Source organism: Felis catus, chromosome D2, assembly GCF_018350175.1.
Source record: "Felis catus isolate Fca126 chromosome D2, F.catus_Fca126_mat1.0, whole genome shotgun sequence".
Taxonomy (NCBI): Eukaryota; Metazoa; Chordata; class Mammalia; order Carnivora; family Felidae; genus Felis; species Felis catus.
The window spans coordinates 23,984,145-24,008,892 of record NC_058378.1 but is presented as its reverse complement, the minus strand read 5'-3'; the positions used below and the strand labels follow the sequence as shown (position 1 = coordinate 24,008,892).

General features: G+C 32.3%; 1 protein-coding gene across 3 annotated transcripts in view; it reads left to right on the top strand.

The window, feature by feature from the left end:
• RTKN2 (rhotekin 2) overlaps positions 1-24,748 on the top strand; it is a 72,220-nt gene that overhangs the window by 7,356 nt on the left and 40,116 nt on the right. For all 3 annotated transcript variants that reach the window (XM_019813155.2, XM_019813154.3, XM_011287373.3), the window contains 4 exons: positions 12,665-12,723; positions 17,829-17,882; positions 19,210-19,327; positions 21,698-21,892. In XM_019813155.2, coding sequence (XP_019668714.1) covers positions 17,846-17,882; positions 19,210-19,327; positions 21,698-21,892 — 350 coding nt within the window. In that variant the 5' untranslated portion in view covers positions 12,665-12,723; positions 17,829-17,845. The remainder of the gene's footprint in view (positions 1-12,664; positions 12,724-17,828; positions 17,883-19,209; positions 19,328-21,697; positions 21,893-24,748) is intronic.

Sequence of the window (24,748 nt, the reverse complement as noted above, 5' to 3'; positions counted from 1 at the left end):
ATAGTTTTCCTATGGATTTTAATGTACTGAAGTATTTGAATTAAGAACACAATATAAGTTAACTTTAATGGCAAATATCAAATCACCAAAGCTTTTTAAAAAATAAATACACTGAAATAGACTCTGATACTGTAAACATTTTGATAGTAGAGCTCATAGTAAAGTTACTATTAAAGTAGCAGTTTTCACCAGGCGATTTTGTTGTGTTCCAGATTGTAAAATGAAGTGGTTAAGAATCAAGAACTGAGGGAATATTTTAAAGAGGACCAAGACTGATAATTAGTATATAGAAATGTGAATTTTTTAAAAAACGAGTTGCTTAAAAAATGCTAACAAAGAAGTACTAGCTGAGAGTAACGGAAACAGGTATAGAAATTGAAATGCACACCCCTTTCACATGGTGAACATAAATCCTAGGGAGGCAAGCAACTTAACTCAAGGACTTGTAACTGGCTAGTGACAGAAGTTAACAGGAGGTTGCTTAGGATTTGCCAAATAATGTTACTCTGTGCTGCCATTTTGGATTGGGTCTAGAATGTGTGTATGAAATTTACATCCTATTCTATTTACAATGCCCAGTCTTGTGCTCGCTTTGGCAGCACATATACAATGCCAGGTCTTACTTGAACCCAAGAATTAGCTCAACTTAGTGGCTAGATGGGGATTTCTTTTCTAATATAAGTGGTCTTACATCACCCATCATTGATTGGTCTGAAAACTGTACTGCTAGTGAAGAGTTTCTTTTGATACATTAGTGGCTATGTGCTGTTCATAGCACATCTGCATTAAATTCTTGAAAAGTGAGATTTTGTAAAAATAAAATGATGAGATTGTGATATAATAAAGACTTATGTACAAAGTAATATTTATTAGCTGTATTGCCTTTGGATAGCTATTTAATCTCTTTGTGTCTCAGTTCCTTAATTACTGTTGGTAAGATAATATTTACATTTTGAAAATTAAGATTATATATATTAAAAACCTAATTTAATACTTTTTACATATTTATTATTCAACACATAACAAATAATTTTCATTATTATTTATCCCTGATGTTATAAAATGAAATTATTCTTACGTCATAATTCAGGAAAATATTTTTCACATGGGCATACACTGGTTTAAGTCAGTGCTTCTCAAACTGGGTCATATAAATCACTAAGAGTACATAAGTATGTGTCAGGAGATATAAAAAGCCATAGAATAAATATGACACACCTTCTTTATTAACCGTGAATTTTTAAGAAAAGAGAAATTTATAATTGTGGCATAATTTGGGCTGTTCTACTCATGGAGAGAGAGATATGTTCTCTTATCCTTTTTAAGGATATTCGGTCAGGAGGGGGCTGTTTCAGTGGAAGAGTTTGAGAAACACTGGTTGAAGTACAGTGTGGGACTAAACACTTGCTATTATATCATCTCTCACAGTTACATGAAATGCTCCTCTGGAAATCATATCTGTCCTCCACATTTATGTTCTTTAAATACTTATAGTGAATTGTGAATTGACTATTTTCTTAATTTGGCAGTGTAACTTTTCTAAAGTTACTGATTTGTAAAAATGCTTAAATAAACTTAATCCTTATGGGATTTATATAAAAAAGATAGGAAAAAATATCTGAAACTCTCAACTGGAAATGTGCATGTTTTTCAGTTTCTTTAGAGATTATCTTCATTAGATGAAAATAGCTTTGCTGCTATACATACATTTATATTCATTATTCCTATAAAAAATTGTCTCCCTTAATTATAAAATTATTTCTTTAAAGAAACCTGAATATTCTCTATGAATTCTTTTGTTTATAATTCCATATTGTTATGTGCAGAAAGAACCTGATGTTACTGATCATATAAATATAACTGGAAATTATAATACTTACCTTCTTATTACATAAAAATGGCCTAAATATTTTTTTATTTCTATTTTTAAAATTTTAAAAAATATTTATTTATTTTTGAGAGAGAGAGAGAGAGAGACAGCATGAGCAGGGGAGGGGCAGTGAGAGAGGGAGACATAATCTGAAGCAGGCTCCAGGTACTGAGCTGTCAGCACAGAGCCCTACACGGGGCTTGAACTCACCAACTATGGGATCATGACCTGAGCCAAAGTCAGAAGCTTAAACAACTGAGCCACCCAGGTGCCCCCAAATGATCTAAATAGTAAGGCAAGTCTTATGATAAGTTTTTTCAGTATCTTGAAGGAAGTTATGTAAATTATGCCATTTGATGAATCAATCAAATATTTACCAAATATCTACTACTTGTAGAACAATTATTAAGTACCGTGCTAGTGTGTACAAATTCAAAGAACAGAATATGTCAAAATATGAGAATATTTGTATATTCAGAAGCCAAACATTTTACCTTTAGAGGTACAGTAGTCTGTTCCTTAGCTTGGTTTTGATAGTCTTTGAGGTAGAAAAATGGTTTGCTTTTACATTGCTGCCAGAGTTAAAATAGCATTTTAATGAGTCTACTGCTTACCATTAGTCTACCTTCTCTAAAATTTTACTATAAAATATAAACAAATTAATATAATTTTTAGCTTTGTTAAAGAAGAATCAAATCAGGATGAAATGATAGAATTGAAGAAGATCTAGTGGAAGAATTGGGTCTTCATGATCTTCGAGATCATGAAGGATGATCTAGTTTGGTTGGGTGAGTAGGAAGAAAGTAGCATTTCAAGAAAGAAAAATAGCAAAATAAAAGCTCAGGGTGAAAGATGACCATGAATTATTTTTTTTAATGTTTATTTATTTTTGAGAGGGAGAGACAGAGTGTGAGCAGGGGAGGAACAGAGAAAGAGAGGGAGACACAGAGTCTGAAGCAGGCTCCAGGCTCTGAGCTGTCAGCACAGAGCCAGATGTGGGCTGGAACTCACAAGGGTGAGATCATGACCTGAGCTGAAGTCCGACGCTTACCCGACTGAGCCACCCAGGCACCCCTGACCATTTATTATTTAAGAGCAGTGAAGAGATGTGTTTGGTTGAGGCTGAAGATGAAGCCAAAGTTGAAAAGCAAAGGGATAGCAAGATTCAAGAAAGTTTAGAAGGCTAGCTAGCACGTTAACAGTTGTTAACTGACAGACTTCTAGGTGCCAGGTATGCTAAGGGTGCATAAATATCACATTATAAACTGAAAGAGGTATAAACCTTGGTTTTAATTTCCTAACATTCTTTTTGTCAATTTCTTTGTATATTCTTAGGTTCTGACTTTTGTTGTCCTCTATGCTTGCTATGTTACAGATTTTCATTTCTTATTCCCTACTTTGTTCAGTTTTTTAATCAACTTTTTATTATGAAATTTCATATGTAAAAAAAATAAGAATAGTATGATAAAAATTGTAAGAATAGTATATTCTCTACCTTGGCAGACCATTAATAGTTTACCATATAGTTCATCTACTCACCCTCTGTCTTTGTGCTACATGCACACACATACCTTTTTCCTTTTTTGTATTGGTCCATTTGAAAATAAGTTGCAAACAACATGGCATATACATCTCAGTGGTTCTAAAAGGAGGGACATTCTACTACATAACCAAAATATGATTATCATGTAAATTATTAACAATAATTCCATAGTAATAATCTAACATTCAGTCTGAATTCACTTTCAACTAGTTGTTAAAAGAAAATCCTTTCTGGTTGTTTTTCTAAAACCAGAATTCAGTCAAGGTTCATATAATACATTTGGTTATGTCTCTTTAATTTCTTTTAATCATTTTACTTTTTTATAAAGACTCCTTGCCATTAATGCCTTGAAGAGTCTGCACTTCTAACAAATATCCTTTATGAATGTCCTGCATTTTGTATTTAATTGTTTCTTATGGTATCATTGACCTTTTATCCTATTTCCTGTTTGAGCTGTACCTGGAATTTGCATCTAATGGCTTATTAATAAGACTCAGGTTAAACATTTTGGGGGCAAGAATTGTTTTAGGGCAGATTGAGCAAGATACATGCTGTCAGTGTAATGTGAAGAGATAATTGGTTTTACCACCCTGTGTGATGCAGTTTGATCCCTTGGTTTGGATGGAAGTTGCCTGATTTCTCCTTTGTGGTATAATGGTTTTTCCTTTGCAATTCAAAAGTAATCTGTGGGACATTATATTCTGTTATCTGTTATATTCTGTTATCTAACTAGCTTTCACTTAGCGGTTTTATCCATTTATGATCCTTGCCTACATTATTACAATGAGGTTTGCAGATAGTAATTATCTAACCCTATTATTTTTTCTATACTTTTTAGCTACTCTTCTGTAAGAAAGGGCATTTCTCTCCTTTCTCTCCCACTGCTTCATGGATTGTTATTTATTCAGTGTATTATATCATTTATAGTCATTAATCTTTTTGATAGATAAATTGTCCCAGATTTGTTTGATGGAAGTTCCTTCAAAATGGCTTCTTTATTCTTTTGACTTGCCTCTATTAGTCTTTAAGAACTTCCTTACTTTCTAGCACAAAAAGATGACCTAGGCTTGTCTTGCATTTTCTGTGCCATATACCTGGAATCAGCCATTTGTCTAATGAGTTCTGGTTCCCTTTAATGGTAAATGATATTTTGAAATCAAGATCTGGGCACTGGGTGTGCTCATTGCTACCGGGGATCACTGCTTTTAGACTTTTTTAGTATACATAGCTATGGGAGAGACTTTTTAAAAAATTAGGAGTTTGTGGGGTGCCTGGATAGCTCAGTCAGTTAAACATCTGTCTTGATCTTGGCTCAGGTCATGATCTCATGGTTTGTGGGTTCAAGCCCCCCTGTTGGGCTCTGCACTGTGTCACAATGGAGCCTGCTTGGAATTTTCTCTCCCTCTCTCTGCCCCTCACCTCATGCATGTGTGCTCTCTCTCAAAATAAATAAACTTAAAAATTTTTTTAAAATTATGAGTGTGTATTGATATTTTTAGGTTTTCGTTTTCTTCAATTATTTTATATTTGCGTCTCTTTGTTATTCTGATAATCTTAATTCATAATAACAGTAATCCTATTTCCTTATTTAATAATGTGATTATGTAAAGTAGTTTCATAATTTTAGTATCAGTATGATTACTGACCTAGGCCAGTTCAAGATTTCTTTGCAGTTTTTTTCCAGCATACAGAAATTAGAAAAAATTTCCAGTATACAAAAAGATTGAAAGACTTGTACAATGAAGACTCATATACCCACCACCTAGATTCTACAATTAATATTTTAATTATATTTTCTTTATTCTAAATTCATCTGTTTATCAGTTCATCTTATTTTTTGTGATGCAATTCGAAGAAAGTTCTTTTTGTACATGTGTCTATGTATGCGCAACCATGTATACATTCCTGTGGATAGACAGGAGACTATGATTAAAAGTTCCTTAAAGTGATCTTTTTCTTTCAGTTTCATAAACAGGGTCATCTAGTGTTTCAATCTGAGTTTCCCTTTTTACCCTTGGACTAAATTGAACTTCTTGGATATGTTGTGTTTCTTTTTCCCCAACTCCCAATTAGTATTACCTACCTCTGCCCCTACTCTAAGGGGCAACCATTGTTAACTGATTTTTTTTTTTTTCCACCATAGGTTTTGCCTATTCTAGAACTTAATGTAAATGCAATTGTCCAGTATGTACTCTCTTTTTTCCTTTGTCATACATAATACTTTTGAGATTCATTATGTAACTAGCATGTATCAGTGATTTTCTCCTCTTTATTGGTAAGTAGTGTTCCATTGTATGAGTATACTTCCTTCTAGTGTTGACTCTTCTCTGACTTCTTCTTACTTTTGGTTGCTTGTCAGTCCCTTCAGGGAGTTGTTTTTTAAGTAGTTTTTCCAGACTTTATATTGTTTTCTGTGGAAAACATAAGAGGGGGAGGTAGAGTTTTTCTAATATGAGCTACTCTGACATACCAAAAGAGGAATGCATTTTTTTATCTTGATCAGATTTTTATTTTTTCTATCTTAAGAAATATAATTTCTTTCTGACTTAATATAGTTAATTTTCATAACTTTCACAGCCTTTTAAAGTTCTCACATTTCTTTTTATCAGGGTACAAACTTTCATATATGTTCAAAAGATATATGCTATTGTTTTTAAAATCTTCTACAGCCTGGCTTATTTTTGGGCCACTTGAACTGTCTTGGACTGAAAGATAGGTTGAGATTTTTGTTACTAAAGTTTTTCTGTCTTACCCCTTGTATATCTCCTACTTTCCGTTTTATGAAACGTTTGGTATCTTAGTGCTTGTTACACACATGTTGTCAATTGCGGCCTTTAGCATTGTTATCAAGTGTTCTTTTGTTACTGTTGTCACATAGTGCTTGTCACATAGACTCCAATTCAGGGGTTGCCTGATAACAAGATCATAATCCCAGGCATTTTTAGTGTTTGCATTTGTTTGGTTTACCTCTGCCCATCTCTTTATTTTAGCCTTTATGAATCACTTTGTTGAAGGTGTATTTCTTGTATTCATCCAGAGTTGGGTTTTATATTGTGAACCTATCTGAAAATCCTTTAACTAGGGGATTTAATAAGCCTATTTACATTTATATTACTGATATATTTAGCTTTGACTTTGTTATATTCTTTTATGCTATGTTAACTTATGTATGTTATAATTGTGGTTTGTCTTACAGTATGTCACCTATCTTCTCTGCTTTTTAAAATTTTATTTAATTTAAAAAGAGTTATTGGTTATATTAGTTACTAGAACTTTATGTTAAAAAACTATATACTGGTAATTTTATAATCACTTTAATTCTTTTTTATTCCTCCCCTTAGGCTTCTACTATTTTGTTTTTCTACTTTGAATGATATCATTTTATTTTCACTTTTCATCTACGTGGAGATCAATGAACTCATTTTATTTTTCCATTTTTTCCTTCTGTACCTTTCTATTTTATTTTAGTTTAGTATTATCTTTTTCTAGGTTGTGGTCAGTTCTCCTGTGATGGAGTAGATAATACATACTAATCTTGTACTTGTGTCTCCACTTTTGTTTTAGTCTTTGATCCACTTTTAAACATGTATAATGTTCACTACCTGACCTTTTGTTGTACTTTCCAAAATCATATCTTGTTTGAGGGAAGTTTATGATATAGTAGATTTCTCAATGTGAGTATAGCTTTTTTCATATTCTTTTACCTTTAAAGTGCTTTTCTTTAGTGTTGGTCTTTAAAAGGACAGCTTGGGTGTATACAAAAATCCTTGGCCAATGCTTTCTTTCCTGGAGTTTCTTGAAAACCTCACATCCCTGTTTTCTTATAAAAAAATCTAATGTCTAATTTTCCTTGCTTTATAAATGACTTGGTCTTTTTGTCTAGAGGCTGAAAATAGTTTTTGCTATCCAAAGTCTGATAATTTTAGTGGAGTATGTTTAAAGGCTGACCATTTTGGCTCACTTAGAACCCTTTCAGTATGTAGATTCAGTTCTTTTATTTTCAGACAGTTTTCTTGGAGTTAAAGCCTCTAGAATAAAGCACTAAGTATCTCCTTACTTTGTTTTTCAAATCTAAGGACTTCAATTACACATAAGTTGGATCTTCTTTGCCTGTCTTCTATGTCTATCACTTTCCTTTGATATTTTTAAAATCTTTATCTAATTTTGCTCTTTTCATTCTCATCCATTATGTCCCTTAATATACTTTCAGTTTTATGTCTTCATTCTTGGGCCCTGTATTTTACCCTTCATTTCAGAAATGATTTTATTTTTCTTTTTCCAGTTTGTTTCCTGTTCCTACCTCTCATTTTTAAATTTTCTTTCTTTTTCTTTTTTTGCATATTTACCTATTGTTTGTCCTTTACTAGTCTGAGGCTTTAGATTTCAGATTCCCCACTTCTTTCACATTTGCAATAGCTTATTTAACTGCACTCAGTTCATTTTGGAGTATTATATTTTTGTTATTTTATATTTTTTGGAGAGTGGTTTGTGGAATGTTGAAGCATTTTGACGACTCCTACTTTTGTTTTATTGTAGCTTTCTATGGATGTTTGGGTCCTTTTCTTTGTCCCTAGTTAAATATGTAGCATGTAGAGTTTTCTTGGGCCAAGTGATGATAGGTGCGCAGAAGGGTTTACTTGTTTTTTTGACCAAGAGTGTTTTCTATTATTTGAACTGTGAAGACAAATTTCTTTAATAAATGATGACTTAGGGATGTTGGTTAGTTGGTTTCCTGATTTTTTGGTATGATTTTGTTTCTTGGGGTTTTTAACTTCAGTTGCTTTCTTCTTCTTCTTCTTCTTCTTCTTCTTCTTCTTCTTCTTCTTCTTCTTCCTGTTTTTTTTTTTTTGTGTTTTTTTTTTTTTTTTGGGCATGTCCAGACTTTCAAAGGATACCTCCCTCATTGTGTGTCTCTCTTCTCCACAAGACTAACGACTTTGGAACCAGAATTCTTTTGGAGTCCTTCCCTTTCAACTCCCCAGGAACCAGTGCTATGGTATCCACCAGGTCTTTTATCAGTTTTCTTTTCTTCTAGGGGACATCAAAAGTTGATATTGTGTTTTGCAATGGGTATCTGACTCTACTTGGGTAAGGCCTCCAGGAGCTGGCTTTGATGGTTTCAGTTGTTAATTTCTCCTATTTACATGTAAATGTAAATTTTTTATAGTCTCTGTTTTCTAGTTACACTGTAAGTATGGGCTATAGGTGATTTTATTTGCTTTCCTTGTTGATCTGAAAACTTTTATAAGATACCTGAAGAAATTCAAATTTAACTACCATTATCTTACAGGAACTGGAACTGGACTCTGATCACTTTAACAAATGCTTTAGTGCCTCTTCCATGTAAGCTCCATGTTAAATACTGAGGCCAAAAATATAAATACACAGTAATCCTCAGTAATCTTTGTATTTGTGTAACATTTCTAAGAATGATATTCGTTGAAAATATTATTTCATTCAGTACCTATGAGGTAGATGGATACTTCTGTTTTACAGATGATGATACTGAGGCCAAGAGGTTAATGGCAATTCTTTCACATAACTAGTTATTTATTGATGGTAAGATTCAAACCTAAGACTTCAGTCTGAATCTACTAAATGTTCCCTGCTCCATCAAAATGGCCATATATATTTCACTTCATTTAGTACTCACTAAACATTTATTGAGTGTCTTAAAGGTACTGGTGATTCAGCAGTGAACAAAATAGGCCAAAAAAAATCCATATGCTTACAGAGCTTACATTTTAGCAATAATATTCCCTCCTACCCAAACCTGCCAATATATCTCTTAAATTCTGAAATACTTTATTTGGTTTTGTAAAAACAATATTAGTCAAAGCAATTTGTAGCACCTAATTATGTATATCATTCAACATAATTGTGATTTTAATAATGCCACAATAACCAGTTTCTTATACTCCAGTTGCCTAATTTATTACTTATATACTATAACTAAAAAAAAAGAAAAAGTATAGGTGGCAAATGAAAATTGTGTACTTCTGGTATTTCTATAATAAAACATAGTATATTAAAGACATTGCTGATTTTATTTTTTAAACTTTATATTGTTTGGGTGTCTGTTGAAAGAGTCTGTTATATCAAGGTTTGAAATAGAAACCTCATCTTTCCAATTTTAAGATACTTATGAAGTTATTAATTTTATACCACATAATTTTAGGATGGTTTAAAATTCCATAATAAAGCACTTCTGAATATTTTAGTTTTCACTTATTTGCATAAGAGGTGAAGGATTTTATAACCTGCTTCCAAATAATGGAATCCCAGTTAGAATTCTTTTAGTGCTTCATTAAGAAAATATAAAATACTTTCATCAATTTCTCATTATACCTTGTTAACTTTGGCAAATAAATGCTATTTTAAATTCCCATATTGAATAATATAAAATAGGATAATCTGTATTTACTCAATACAGATTTTTGAGCAACAAAGTGGTTGATTGGCACCCTCTGTTGGTCATTTTATTTACCTACAGGCAGAAATTAAGTAATAAAGCAAAGTTAAAAGTTTGTCTTTCATATTTTTATCTCTTTTAAATTAGCTTTTACAAGTCTTACCAAAATAATGCTCTAAACTAGGTCTATAAGAATAAGGTGTGCTATTATTTAGCTGTGCTTCTGTTTAGATAATTTTGTGGTTATTTGCTTTTCCCTCAAGCTGGCTCTCTAATTGTAGCATTTAGAATTGGCATTAACATTGCAGATTTTCAAACAAGTATTTATTTAACTGTAGCAAACTATTAGCTACAGTAGCACATTATTAAACAGAGAATGTTTAACAATTTTATTGTCAATTTGGATTAATTAGAAAAACATCACATTTTAGCACCCTAAATAACAGTTTGAGGAGTTATTTGAATTGAAAATAATTCAAGCTTCAGCAAAATGAGGCTTAATTGCTTCAGTTTGTCTCATTTTTTAAAACATAGACTTAATTTTTCTATAAGAGAATATGGTTAAATGGATCTATATTATAGTTTGACAATATTTGATGTAATAACTTTGTTGGTTGGCCCTGGAAATGCCTGTGTAAGCGATTTGTAATTACAGGGAAGAAAGCTATACTCTGCCAGGTGATTGAAGAGTTTGGAGGGGAAAAATTTTTTTTTTGATAAATATTCAGCCATTTTGCTTTTGGTGGTTCTAATATTTCAGAATTTCACTTACCTGCTAAAGCATTAAGTTTAATCAAATTTAGAAATACCTAATGGATCTCAACTTTAGTGTAATCTATGACCTACATTCTATAATACTCAAGTTACTTACCAATATTAGAGCTTTCTTGTATTTTCTCACTGAAATAAGTATTTTAGGAATTTATATTATGCATTGCTCATATAGAAGGTGTTTTTAGAAATATTGCTTAAAAATGCCAGCCAACTGTATTTATATTGTACATCTTACACCAACCTGAGGAAATTGAGATTTGTGTTTGATTTGTAGTGTGCCTTATTCAATTGAACTTTTCACTTTGTGATGAACTAATAAGCAAGCTAATGTTCTCCAGTGTGACAAACTAAACTTGAGTATAAAATACTGAACTTGATTCTTTTTAAACTTATGATTCAGTGAAACATTATCTTGAAATAATCAATGAGTACTTTTATTTTTTTACTTAATGATTCCCTATTTTAACTTAAATACTAGTGTGACCATAAAGTAATTAGATAGTATCCTGAGAGTTTATGGCTTTAAATCTACTACATTACTTTAGTTATACCTCATGTAGTTCTAAAAATAATTATATACTTGTCTTATGTAAGTTTATCAACTTAAGTACATCAGTGTATTATTTCAGTGCATTTGGAATATATTTTGCCTAAAATGCTTATGTGCTTAATTCAGTAACAGAGTAAGAGAAGTAGACTTATATATTTTGTTTTCAAGTTTTGGCATATGATAATGAATATCTTTGCAATCTTTTTAACAAGCCTACTGAAATGCAATGAGATGGTGTCATACTCTTCTGAAAGTTAGTTATACTTCAAAATCCCACTCAATCTCCAAAAGCTCTCTTAGAACGAAACAGTAGTCAAATGGAAAGTTTTTATCTTATCACATATTTGAAGTACCTAATTAAATTAGCCAGTAGTTAATTAGCTAGCCAAATTAAGTGGAGACCAAAAAAAAAAAAAAAAATGTGCAAAGAATACTCTTAGAAATATTGTCCCAGAAATGGAATGCTAATTTCTTCTTCTTTTTTTTTTTTTAGGTTTATTTATTTTGAGAGAAAGCGAGAAAGTGCTAGTGGGGGAGGGGCAGAGACAGAGAGGGAGAATCCCAAGCAGGCTCCACAATGTCAGCACGGAGCCTGATGTGGGGCTTGAGCCCAGAACCTTGAGATCATGACCTGAACCAAAGCTGGATGGTTAACTGACTGAGCCACCCAGGGGCCCCTGAATGCTAATTTCTAAGTGCAGGGTATTAGGAAATAGAAAATTAGAAAATATTCAAGGGATTGATTTGATTTAGCAGAAGATAACTATTTTGAAATTTTTTTTTTATCATAGTAGTGTATTCTAAAGTCAGATCTGGGAGTTTCTTGTATACCTAGAGATTTTTTTACTTGAGGTTTTTTACTTAAGATTTTTTTCTATTGTCATGATAATGTTTTCCTCTCCCCATTTTATTCTCTCTGCAGAGCCACTCCCTTCCTTTAGCACCTGAGTTAATTTATTGTTTTAGTATGTAGTTTTTTTGAATTTCAAGGAAATGATATATGATATTATTGCATATAAATGTATAGCGGAGAATAATTTTTTTGATATTTGTTAGGTTTTTATAAGGATAAAGTACTCCTGAGCAGCAAGTTCATGGTTGGGAAGCTCTTTAACTTTTTCAGGCAACTATAATGTAGTAAGTTAGAAATATAATTTGTGAAGTGGTGATCCAAGGTATTACACTTCCTAGGACACTTCCAAATATTGTACATCTTGCTTATAAATAAATGTTCACAGAAGACTTTCATTGTAGAGTAACCCAGTATATAATCATCAGGAAATGTAAAGCTTACAAGAAAAATCAAAGAGAGTGTCTGTATGTATTTCTCTTAAAGCCAGCTAGCTGTTGACTAAACATCTTGAAGTTTGAATCAAGTAGTTTATATTAACTGGAAGTCATTATTATGCGTGGATATATGTCAGGTTTTAATATTTAGGCATTTGTGAAAGGTTATTAAAACATTGCTTATTAGAAAAGATCTTTTTTTCAATAGGTTTTTTTTCCTTTTGACAGTGATGCGAATTTTGAAAGTAAAGAACGAGCGGCATGTAAAGGAAAGATTGCCATATCAGGTATGCTGTAGATGGGTTGTTTTCGTATTGCTGAATAAATTGTATAAAGTATCTTCCTAGAACTGGTGGGATTTCAATTCCCTGCGCCCATTCTTTTCTTTCGTTTTATTTTGCATACCTCTATCTATATTTGTTCTAAATTTGTTTTTATCATTTGCTGTACTTTTGTGTAAGATTTTACAGTTTTGGAAAAGCTGTTCCATATGTACTACATATATTATGCGGTTTTCTGTTCAGCCTAGTTTTGTGAAATAGGTAGGATAGTTCTCTTTTCTTAGACTTGAAGATTAAATAACTTCCTGTAAGTCATTGAGCTGGACTGCAAACTCAAATCTTTGACTCTCTGTTCCTTTTCTGCTCAGAAGTTTCAATAATATTTTTAATGTTTGTCCAGGCTAGAAGCTCCTGGGTTGGAACAATGTTTGTCTTGCCCATCACTATATACCCTGAAGCCAGCATGGTGCTTATGCATAGTAATTGCTCATTGATGTTGATTGGATGGATGACTGTTTCTTGTTTTCCATAGGATAAAAACCAAACTCCCCTCTTCCCCAGAGTTTTCCCTTCTGACCCAACTCTTTTTCTAGCCATATCTTCTACTCCTGTACATAAACTGTCTGCTTTAGCCAGACATTTCTCTCCCTGTTCCATCAATACACTGCCTGCTTCTGACAGCCAATTAGCTCTTGAAATAACTATATTATCTTCGTGATCTGTTTGCTCATCTATAAAGCCTTCCCTGTTATCATTCCAGCTGGAAATGATGTTTTCTTTCTTTGAATTCCTAATGCAGATAGAAGACCCTTTACCACTAGATGGCACTTAATGCTCTGTTGTCTCAGTTTCTCCAAAGTGTTAAGGAAACTAGACAGTGGCTTGGAGATGCCACAGATTGAAATGAACACAAGGCTGACTCGTGTACACTAGTTAGATAATGTGCCTTTTACAAATATTATCTCATCAATACATTTTGGGTACAGCAGATCTCCATCACCCCTTGAGTAATAACTAGCTTGTTTCATTGGCCCGAAGCCTTGTTCTCTTAGCTCCAGGGAACATGCTGCTGCATTTCAGGCTCTCTCACCCAAGGAACTGTTTTTAGAAATGTCTTTATGGATAAACAAAATTCTCATGCAGGAAGGATAGATTTGGATTTTACAGGATGTAATTGTCCTAAATCATAGGAATTGCCCTCAGCAAAAATTCTTCAGAAAAATAACTGTATAAAAATCTGTTGCTTGTTTTATGGTTATTTATATTCATGTTTTCATCTTTCCAATTATAAGACTGGAATAAAACATGTTTTATACCTCCTTATATGCTTTTGATGCCAAACACAGTACCTTTACATAGTTGTGCACTATGTTCAATACATTTTAATGTGAATAAATAAAGTATTATTGATCTTTAAGGGAGATTTTCTAAAAATACTTTAAACATAATCTTCTATTTCTTGCTTCTGATTTAGTGCCAGTAAGTACACAAATGAGATATGTTAAATTGCTCTTGAAGATTCAAATGACATGATAGACTTAACATCTATTGACATCTTATAATAGTTTATTGGCTACAGCAATTTGTGAAAATAGCATTTACTGTACATTTAGAAGAGTGATAAAATAAAGTCAGTTAAAATAAGAAAAAAAACTATTTTCCTGACCACAAATACTTCAGTGTAGAAATTAAACTTATTTCTGCATGTGTTCCTTCTTTCCAAAAGATAATTTTAAATTAACTTAAGGAACTGGAAGTCTCAGAAAATTACATATGTAATTTCTTTTCATCTTTGCTTAGTCTTAATTATATCTTATCTGTATATTTGTAAAAAAATTTGTAAAAAAATAAATGAAGAAAATTAAAAACGAATTCACCTTAAAACGAAACACATTTTCTTTTGACATTGGGATGAAAATGTGACTTTGGTTTTGATCAAAATGAATACTTGCTACAAAGTTTCATAATGTTCTGAGTTTTCTCTGATTACCAGGTGAAACCGGGTTTTCCATTTTCAGCTTTACCACTCATGGCCAGATCATTACAAAATTAAAAAGAATAATTCAGGTATATCCTGATCATTCCTACTAAGCACCAAATAATTGTATTGTAGCAATTGTCTTAGCTTATTCACTGACTACTAATTCAATATCTAAAGCCAAGTCAGTTCACAAAGTTCAAAAACAAAAGTTTTTACTTTTAAAAATAAAGAAAGACTTCTAGGACTTGATAGCATCAAGTTAGCCATTGTATTACATATGTCTCTTTCATTTTATAATACAAGTGTCAATGAAGACATAAAAAGAGACAAAAGCAAGAGTACTGTAAACTAAAACTGAGTCAAACATTTGCAAGAATCTGTAAGGAATTTCTACTATTTGAAGCTGAATTAAAACACATATTGGTAGGTTACACATCCTTTGTCATCTGAACAGTAAATAGACCACCTGGTAAATAGATAAGAAATGTGTGCCTTCTCTCAAGGATTTGACTTAGCTAGGCATGGGAAAAGGCAAGACTGCTATATGCCATAGACTATTGGTGTATAGCAGAGAAAGTCAGGGTTCATGTTCCTCCCAAGATAGTGTAAATGGTTAATACCACCCTAATAGGACAAGAACAGCTGTGAACAAGAACAGTTGTGAAATGAAATGAGTCAGCAACTGTGGTCAAGCAAGAAGCAGGCTCTTTGACAGGGTAGCAGCCAAGTCATAATTATAAAACAATAAAGACAATCCCATTAAAATGAAGAACAAAGTAAAAATGTCTATTATATCAATATAATTTTAACACAGTTTTAGAAATTGCAGCTAAAATAGCAAGAATGAAAGATGAAACTACTAAAAAGAAATAGAGAAACTGAATACTATTTTAAAATAAGAAATTGCATACCTAGAAAATCTAAGGAAAGTTACTGAAACACTATTTGAACTAATAAAGAATTCAGTAAAAGTGGCTAGATTCAAGATAAATATACAAAAAAATGGTAATCTCTCAAAACCAGCAATAACCAGTTAGAAAATATGGCAAAAGGGTCTCTTTTACAATAAAAATAGCAAAAAACCGAAAACATCAAATACCCCAAGCATAACCTTAATAAAAATGTAAGGATGACTGTATCATGCTACTGTATATATTGACAGAATATTATAAAGTTAATGGCTCTCAAATTAATTTGGACAGTAGAATTCTAATGAAACATTTTGGAGGGGGAGTTTTGACAATATATTTCTAAAATTCACATAAAGAAATTAGCAATTGGGAATAAGATGTTTTGGAAGGATATATTTCTAACCGATGACAAAGTATATTATAAAGATTCAGTAGTCATAATAGTATGGTATTGGTACTAGGATAGACAGTAATTAATAAATGATTCAATTAGATCTGTAAAGCATATAGCCAAAGAAGAGATACTTAGTCAGAATGGCATATATGATAAAGAGCCATTTAATCATTAAATCAGCAAGGAAGAGAAGTCCTATTAGATATATAAATGGAGTTGGAAAAATTATTGTTATAAGAAGAATCTTTATATTTTTATTACATATACCCAATATTTTCATATAGATTAAATAATTAACTTTTAAAAGTATAAACCATAAACTATGTAAAGAAAAAAGTGGGTCACGGATACAAATATTCACTGAACTGACTAATAAATGTGTTGACATTCTTCTTGTTAATCAAGAAAATACAAATCTAAACAAATCTTATCAATTGACTATTAAATTAGTAAATATATTTTTAAAATTATAGTTGGATGAGATGTATATAAAGTATTTAGCTTGGTACATGGAGAGAGCCCAATAAGTAATATTTTTTATTAAAACTGCTAAGGCAGCAGTGGTAAGGGCACTCATACATACCTACCTGGTTGGATAGGGTAGGGATGAAGGAGTATTGTAAAGCTTTTCTAGAAAGGAAATTAGAAATAGGCATTAAGAACCTTAAAAAGAATTCTAAACAAATGAAAATGTGGACAAAGGATCATAAGATTTAAAGTGAAGTACAACAGAAATGTAGCCAAATAGCTTATGTTCATAAAGAGTTGAAGGTATTTGAAAGTGGCATAATTAATAGGTATAAAAACATGCACATAAATGTCCTAAGTGTAATTGGGAAATGTCTTAAACAGAGAAATTTTCCACAAAGGTTTGAGGTATTTATACTCTGAGTAATTAAAACAAATTTCACTTTACCATTGAGCTTTCTACTATCCTGTGTTATGCTGTAATTCATACATCTTAATCTATTTGGTAGAACTTTGATTCTCTTTGAAGGTATATAGATAACATAGGAATGTCAGGGGAAAATTGTTAATTGAGTATTAAAAGTAAAGGGAAGGATGGAGGAAGCTAAGAAGGAAACATTTTGACTGTGACAAAGGTCTAGATTAACATCTGAAATAAGGATCATTAACACAATTACTTTCAAATTTGAAGCATGTGTGAACGAGAGAAAATGTATTTCCATCACTTTTAGAATATATACCTTTTTCCTGGTCTGAAAGAAGGAATGCATTGCTCTTTTTAGTTTTCTTAAGGGAAATGCTGTAGTTTGTGTAGTTTGTAACACGAGTATACAAAGATCTTGCAAATTCTTTTGTAGACAGGTTAAATCTTCTTAATGGAATGAATTTGGTCTGTATGTCACAAACAATGATCTTAGACAAGTCATGGAGTTTTCATCTTTCAAGTTTGCATAGTAGAAGCCCTGAAGTTCTTTCTATCTACTATTTTATGGTTTTGAAATGTTTTTAGCTATGTTTGTTGCTACTGCTTACCCAAAGGAGAAATTCAACTATTTCAAAAACATAAATCACAAAATGAAAATGTTATGGCATAAGCGTATTACAGATCTTACTTAATTTCTTGAGTCATAATTGGTAGGATTTTTTAGTAAATTATTTAAATAAATAGAACAGATTTTATATTCCTAGTCTAAGCTATTTTTGAGAAAATATTGCCTGTGTTAGAATATTTAAATAATAAATTTTATATTGGCTTTAATGGTCAGAATCTATTATGGAATTCAGAGGTTTGTTTCACTCTAAGAAATGAAATTTATCAAGACTATTACTTGTCATTTCTTTTTCCCTTCCTTTGTAGATATTCGAATACCACTAATGTGGAAAGACTCTGATCACTTCAGCAACAAAGAACGTATGTATGATTTTAATTTATAATTGGAATGTATTCTTTAGGGTATAGTAAATTTGTGATTATTGAGAGAAGAGCTGCTTCCATGGTGAAATAAATTGATGTCATTTGACAGAATAAGCAGTATCTTGCTGAACTGTGTTTTTTCCTAGTTTTAGTAAATATGTTGTAATTGCGTGATACTTACTAAGATAATGCCTATCTGATGTACTTGTAGTTGTTGATTGGAACCTAGGCAAGGACAGTAACAGGTTGTGGGGAAGAGAAGTGTGTAACAACGGAAAATGTTTAAGGAGAAAAGGTAAAGGCAGCATTTCTATCTGACCAGAATCTGGGAGATCTTTTCTGCCTTGTTTTGTTACTTCAGATTATTTAATAGGATGTAAAAGGGAAAGATTTTTAGCTTGATCTGATTTTTCCCCCTTCAGCATTTTATGGCTTTATATAGTCTTCACAAATCCATGTATTGCTAAGGTCATAGAAATTAACCTCAAATGATTTCTAGCTGTTAGAGGCAAAGCAGAAAAGATATGATAATCCTTTATCTTTCTTGTCTATTGTGATAGCTTTGTTCTTCATACTTTAAAAACTGAATCATATTGAGCATAATTAGTTTTATATGAAGAATCCAAAATCAGGTTAGTATATTTGTTATTCAATTAGGAAATATAATTTACTTTAAAATGGAATGCATATGGGGATTAAGCGTATCTTTCTGATTACTATGGAGAATAAGTTTTTCTGAAGAGCTACATTTTCTCAATAATGAGGTTTTGGCCCTTTAATCACCTAATACTTTTAAAAAACATCACCAAATTAAGAGGCTCAGCAGCTATGTTTTTTGGACTCACATGTCTACTTTTTATTGTTTTTGTGGTTTCCTCCCTTGCTGTCAGTTTGGTGGAAAATGTTTTGCTGTTGTTAACGTGCTTGCTTTTGGTCTCTCACAATAGAGAACTTCTTAAATAGACTTGGATGCCAAATGACAGAGGTCGTAGTAGTATATATACAATAATAAATTTGCTATTAATTAAAGCTTAAAGAGTTTTCTAGGAATAAAATTTATGAATGTGGTGGTTACAGTAGGCTGCTGAGAGGCCTATATTTTCGGTTTTAATTTTTGATACTTCCTGGCTTAGTTGCTTTGTTCTGGTTGGGTAAGGTATTAACGTGTACTGACAGAGCAGTCACTATAAAAAGTTAAGGTTACAGTGTACCATGTATGAAAATAAGAGTCTATTAATAAATATTTGAGATAACTGTCATTTTCAAGGAGCTTTTAACGTAATATAGGTATGATACATCTCATGGGGCACTGTTTTTTCCCTAGGGTCACAGCACTATGCCATTTTCTGTTTATTCAAAATGGGAGCTGAAGTTTTTGATACCGACATGGTGATTGTGGATAAAACAACCACAGATATATGTTTTGAAAATGTAACTATATTGTAAGTATATTTCAATCTTCAAAGAATGAGAATAATTTAAAATTCTAAAATTCTAAGGGGCGCCTGGGTGGCGCAGTCGGTTAAGCGTCCGACTTCAGCCAGGTCACGATCTCGCGGTCCGTGAGTTCGAGCCCCGCGTCAGGCTCTGGGCTGATGGCTCAGAGGCTGGAGCCTGTTTCCGATTCTGTGTCTCCCTCTCTCTCTCTGCCCCTCCCCCGTTCATGCTCTGTCTCTCTCTGTCCCAAAAATAAATAAACATTGAAAAAAAAATTAAAAAAAAAATAAAATTCTAAAATTCTAAAATTTTAAAATTCTTTAAAGGAAGACAAAATTTTTGGGTCTTTGGATTATTTTTGAAGCATTAAGATGTTTAAATGTTAAATTGATTTTGAAAATTATTCAAAAGAAGTCCATTTTTGCATTTGAAACTTTTCAACATAAAATAAAGTGGAAATCATGTAGTATTAGTAAATATTTGACTCATTGGATATGGTAAATTTTTATTAATTTTTATTAATATTTATAGTGTTATTATTAACCAAGCTATGAATACAATGGAGTCTCATTATACCAGTATTTTCTAGAGAGTGAATTTGGGGCATAAAACAGGTTATTACATTTCCTACAGGATGTTTAGGTATAGCAATACTAAAATAGTTATAACAACTTTACTTATAAGATAGTCCTGAAATATGTACCATAGGAAAAGCACTTTGGTAAAATTTCAAGATGTTCTTTTTCTTATGGAGTGCTCCTTTCATGTACTTCAAAACAATAAAAGATTGGGTGATCCTCAGGGTTGTTTTTATTGCCCCTGCTCTTTTACAGGCTCATTTTATTGTGGTCATAATACAGAGCCAGAAGGAACTCCTCAGGTAGCCATAGAAATCATTTTTAACTAATATAAGTTTTTCCTGGCCCTTTCAGAGGTGCTATTGGCCTAAATCAGTGTGTGATTTGTATTTCTTTCAGGGTTTCAAGAACACCATCTTTGTATCTAGATATTAATAGCTACTTAACTAATAGTTAAGTAAAATTGAATGTCCACGTCTTTTGCCATTTTCAGCTATGGAGGTAAACAGTTGAGATTTGAGAGTAGTTTTGCCACTCACGTAACATTAGAAAAACTATTGCAAGCCATGTTTTGTGGCTTCTGTCCAGTGTCCCATAAATAACTGTGTAGCATGGAAAAATAACATGTACTGTTCTGAGTTATTAGCAGTTGTGCAGGCCTTCTTACAAACTCTTTTGAACCAAAGGAATAAGGAATTTATTTAGCATCCCCAAAATATCACCAAATGTTTACAGAATTGAGACTAAAAGGATAAATTTCCTTAGTTATCTAAATACATTTATTTCCATTATCAACTTTGCTAGTGCATTTTTTTCTACTAAAATTGTCCTTTTAATGATCTCTTTACTTCACATCACTTTGTTATTATTTGTTTTTACCACAAAGGCAAAATTATGATTTTTTTCATTGAAAGAATGATGTGAGTTACTTGGGAAGACAACACGTGATTTATAATTTTTAAAAAAAATTCTGTAAATATTTTAAATTGTTCCAAAAATAACTGCTGACAAATGTTCTAAATGTTGTTTAAAAATGTGCCTTTGTTATGATTGCTTTTAATAAGTATTCAATATTTATGAGTCTCTGGTTTTTCTCTAAATATTGACATTTGTTAGTCATTACCAGGAATACTGTATGTTTAAAAGTTGCCAAGTAAACTATAAAAATATCTGGGAGTTACTCCTTGGGTGTATCCAAAGTATAGATTGGCCATTTTTATTCTCTAAGACTGATGGATCTTCCATCTAAGGCAACATCTGCCGCTGATGGCCCTCTCTTGCGGTTTTAAGTAAATTTTATTGTTAGTAACACCACTGCAATCTTTTATAGCAAAGGTAGTTCACTGTGTCTGGAAAAGGGTAAAGCCAATCTTAGCATTTGCTAAAATTGCAGAATTTTTGCATATGGGTATAATAATGCATTGAGTACCTTTTATGCTAAGTTAAGAATACAGAGATTACCCAGGCAGCACTCTCCCTCAAGGAGTTCCTGCCTTGTAGTATAGCACTTTATACTGTTTCTTGCTTGCTTGTTATCCTTTTTCTTTAGTACTATGCCTGTATACATAGATTGAATTGAGTTAACTTTGTCCTATTTTAGAAGCTCTGGAAGTTGCAGTGACTCTCTCAGGTCATTTAGATACTAAATAAACACAGGGAGATTCTGCCTCATTAACATATATTAACATAAACTCACTTCAAATTGTGATTTCAAATGTTATGAAAACATCAAAGGGTGTTACGATTTTATTTTCTACCAAGTTAAATTTCTAACATTATGAATGCTCTTGATTTTAGTAATGAAGCAGGGCCAGACTTTCAGATAAAGGTAGAAGTATATAGCTGCTGTACAGAAGAATCTTCTATAACCAACACACCAAAGAAACTAGCTAAGAAGCTGAAGACATCTATAAGTAAAGCTACAGGGAAGAAAATAAATTCGGTGCTTCAAGAAGATCATGAAACATGCTTGTCCTACAGTTGTGCTATTTCGTAAGTTTTTTCGTACAGTATTTATAGTGACATAGTATTACTATATATTTGTGACATTTTGAAGTATTGTATGTGGAGTAGAAATTTACATGTTAAATGGAAATAACATCCTGAAGCAGAAACAAAACTGACACTCACCCAATTGGGGTATCCTTAATACCTTCCTTTGAAAGTAGGAAGTTGGGTAACCGTGTTTTTTAGTGATTTGGAATTCCAGTATCTACCACAAAAGCAGAGACGTTTTTCTTTCTTTCTTTTTTTAAAGTTTATTTATTTATCTTGAGAGAGAGAGAGGGAGGGAGGGAGGGAGGGAGAGAGGGAGAGAGAGAGAGAGAGAGAGAGAGAGAGAGAGAGAGAGAGAGAGAGAATTCCAAGCAGGCTCCATGCTGCCAGCGCAGAGTCTAACACAGGGTTCAATTTCACAAACTGAAATGGTGACCTGAGCCAAAATCAAGAGTTGGACGCTAGCCTACTGAGCCAGCCAGTCACCCCTGAAATGTTTTTCTCAAAAATGGACTATCTTTATGTCAGAGTGTTTGCTGTGTGTCAGTCTAACTGGATTTCTATATATGTCATGCATCATTCTTACAGATTTTTAACAATATTTTATCTCTTGATAACAACCTCATTACCATAATCACATCTAACAAAATAAAAAATAAATCCTTAATATCATCTGATATCCAGTCTGTATTCAAATTGCCCCAGTTGTGAAAATGTCCTCTTATAATTTGTGCAAATCAGGATCCAGATAAGTTCTACAATGTTCCATTTGAGTGATTAAGTTTCTTTTAGTCTTTGATTATTCCCTGTCTACTTTTTTCTTGTCATTGTTTATTGAAGAAATCAGATCTTGTAGAATTTCCCATATTTTGAATTTAGCTAATTGCATCTTTGTGGTCTTTTTAAATACTTTTTCTATCCCTGTGTTTGGTAGTTAGATCTAGAGGACTGATTTGATTCAGGTTCTTTCTGGGTAATAATACTTCATATTGATTATAGGTACTTCCTACTGTCTCCCATTAGGAGGACTTGTCCCACTTACAGTTATGTTCAGATTGACCAGTGGGTTCAGGTGTTGCCAGCTTAATCCATCCTTTATAAAGTTCCCTATCAATTTTTTATCTAATGGTTTTAGCAGCTATTGCTGATTATTTCATTAAGGATTATAATTTGCTGACTTTCTAAATTTATCATGCCTTTTTTTTTAAACTTGGAATTTTCTCAAGAACTTTCCTTCATGAATTCTCTGGGTATAAGTACAAAAAATTGATGGAGGAAAGGGAGAAAAAAATACTTGATTATTTTATTTACCCAATTTTAGAATAATAAATTGATGTCCTAGCAACCATGGAGGTAATCAGTGTTTGATTTTATTTGAACTCTTGAATTGTTGTATATATTTGTGTTTCAATCTGTTACAGTTGTTATTCTCTTTGAAGCCAAGTTGTCCCATCTTTGATAAGTGGGAAATCTTCAGCGACTCCTACAGCTTTTGACACAACCTAGTCTCTGATAGCTTCTTTGTTTTTCTGACACAAATTGTTCGATATTTATCTTGTATTTTTCTGCCCAGACTTGGTTTCTTCAAGGAGCCCTGGTTTGTTTCAGATACTTTCTTCAAACATTGTGTTTATTACTTCACAAACAGTTTTATGTTATGTTTCTTTTCTTTTTAAAAAATGTTTATTTTACTTTGAGAGAGAGAGAGAGAGCGAGAGTGAGTGAGCATGAGTGGGGGAGGGGCAGAGAGAGAGAGAGAGAGAGAGAGAGAGAGAGAATCCCAAGCAGACTCTAGGCTCAGCACCCAGCCTGAAGTGGGGCTCGATCTCATGACCGTGAGATCATGACCTGAGCCAAAATCAAGAGTCAGTATGCTTAACTGCCTGAGTCACCCAGGCTCCCCTATGTTTATGTTACTTGAGAAAACTGTTGATCAGTCTATATTCCCAGAATTTCTTTGCATGTCTCTGTAGAGTTGGCTCTTCAGCATGTCAATAATTTTACTATTATTACAAAAAGCAAAATATTTCAGGTATGGAAAGTGTTTTGGGATTCTAGCATTGTAGCTTTCAGTCTATTTTGCTTGAGACCCATGCTAAGAAATACCCTCATGACTGAGTGTACAGCAGAATAAGCAGATAGATTTCGTGAGGCAGTACTTAGCCCTACCTATTTATAACAACGTGATCAGACTTTTCTGTTCTATATTTAGTTTTTTAAAAATGCTGTTTATGAATCATAAATTGATGTCATGATTCAGTGAATGGGTCCTATCCACTGAAAAACGGTCATAGAAGATGTAAGTCTTTTCTCATAAAAATGTCATTAAAAAGTATTGTAATATTTAGTAATACTATATTGTATTAAATATTTAATATATATTAATTATATTTAATACAACATATTAAATACAAATGTATTATAGTACAAATACAAATGTGTTATAGTACAAATATTAATACAATGTTAATTAAATACAATATTAATTCAAATATTAACATAATAACAATATTGACTGTAGATACCATGCTGTAAATTATATCCTCTTGACTTATTTATAACTGGAAGCTTGTACCTCTTGACTCCCTTTCAGCCATTTTGCCCATTTGCCAACACACCTGTCCTCTCACAAACACCAGTCTGTTCTCTGTATTTATTAGTTTTCTTGTATCTGTTTGTTTTGTTTTTAAGTTCTACATAGAAGTGAAGTCATATGGTATATATGGTGTTTGTCTTTTTCTGTCTGACTTACTAGCATAATATCCTCAAGGTTCAACCATGTTGTTGCAAAGGGCAAGATTTCATTCTTTTTTATGGCTGAGTAGTCGTCCATTATATAAATATACAGCATCT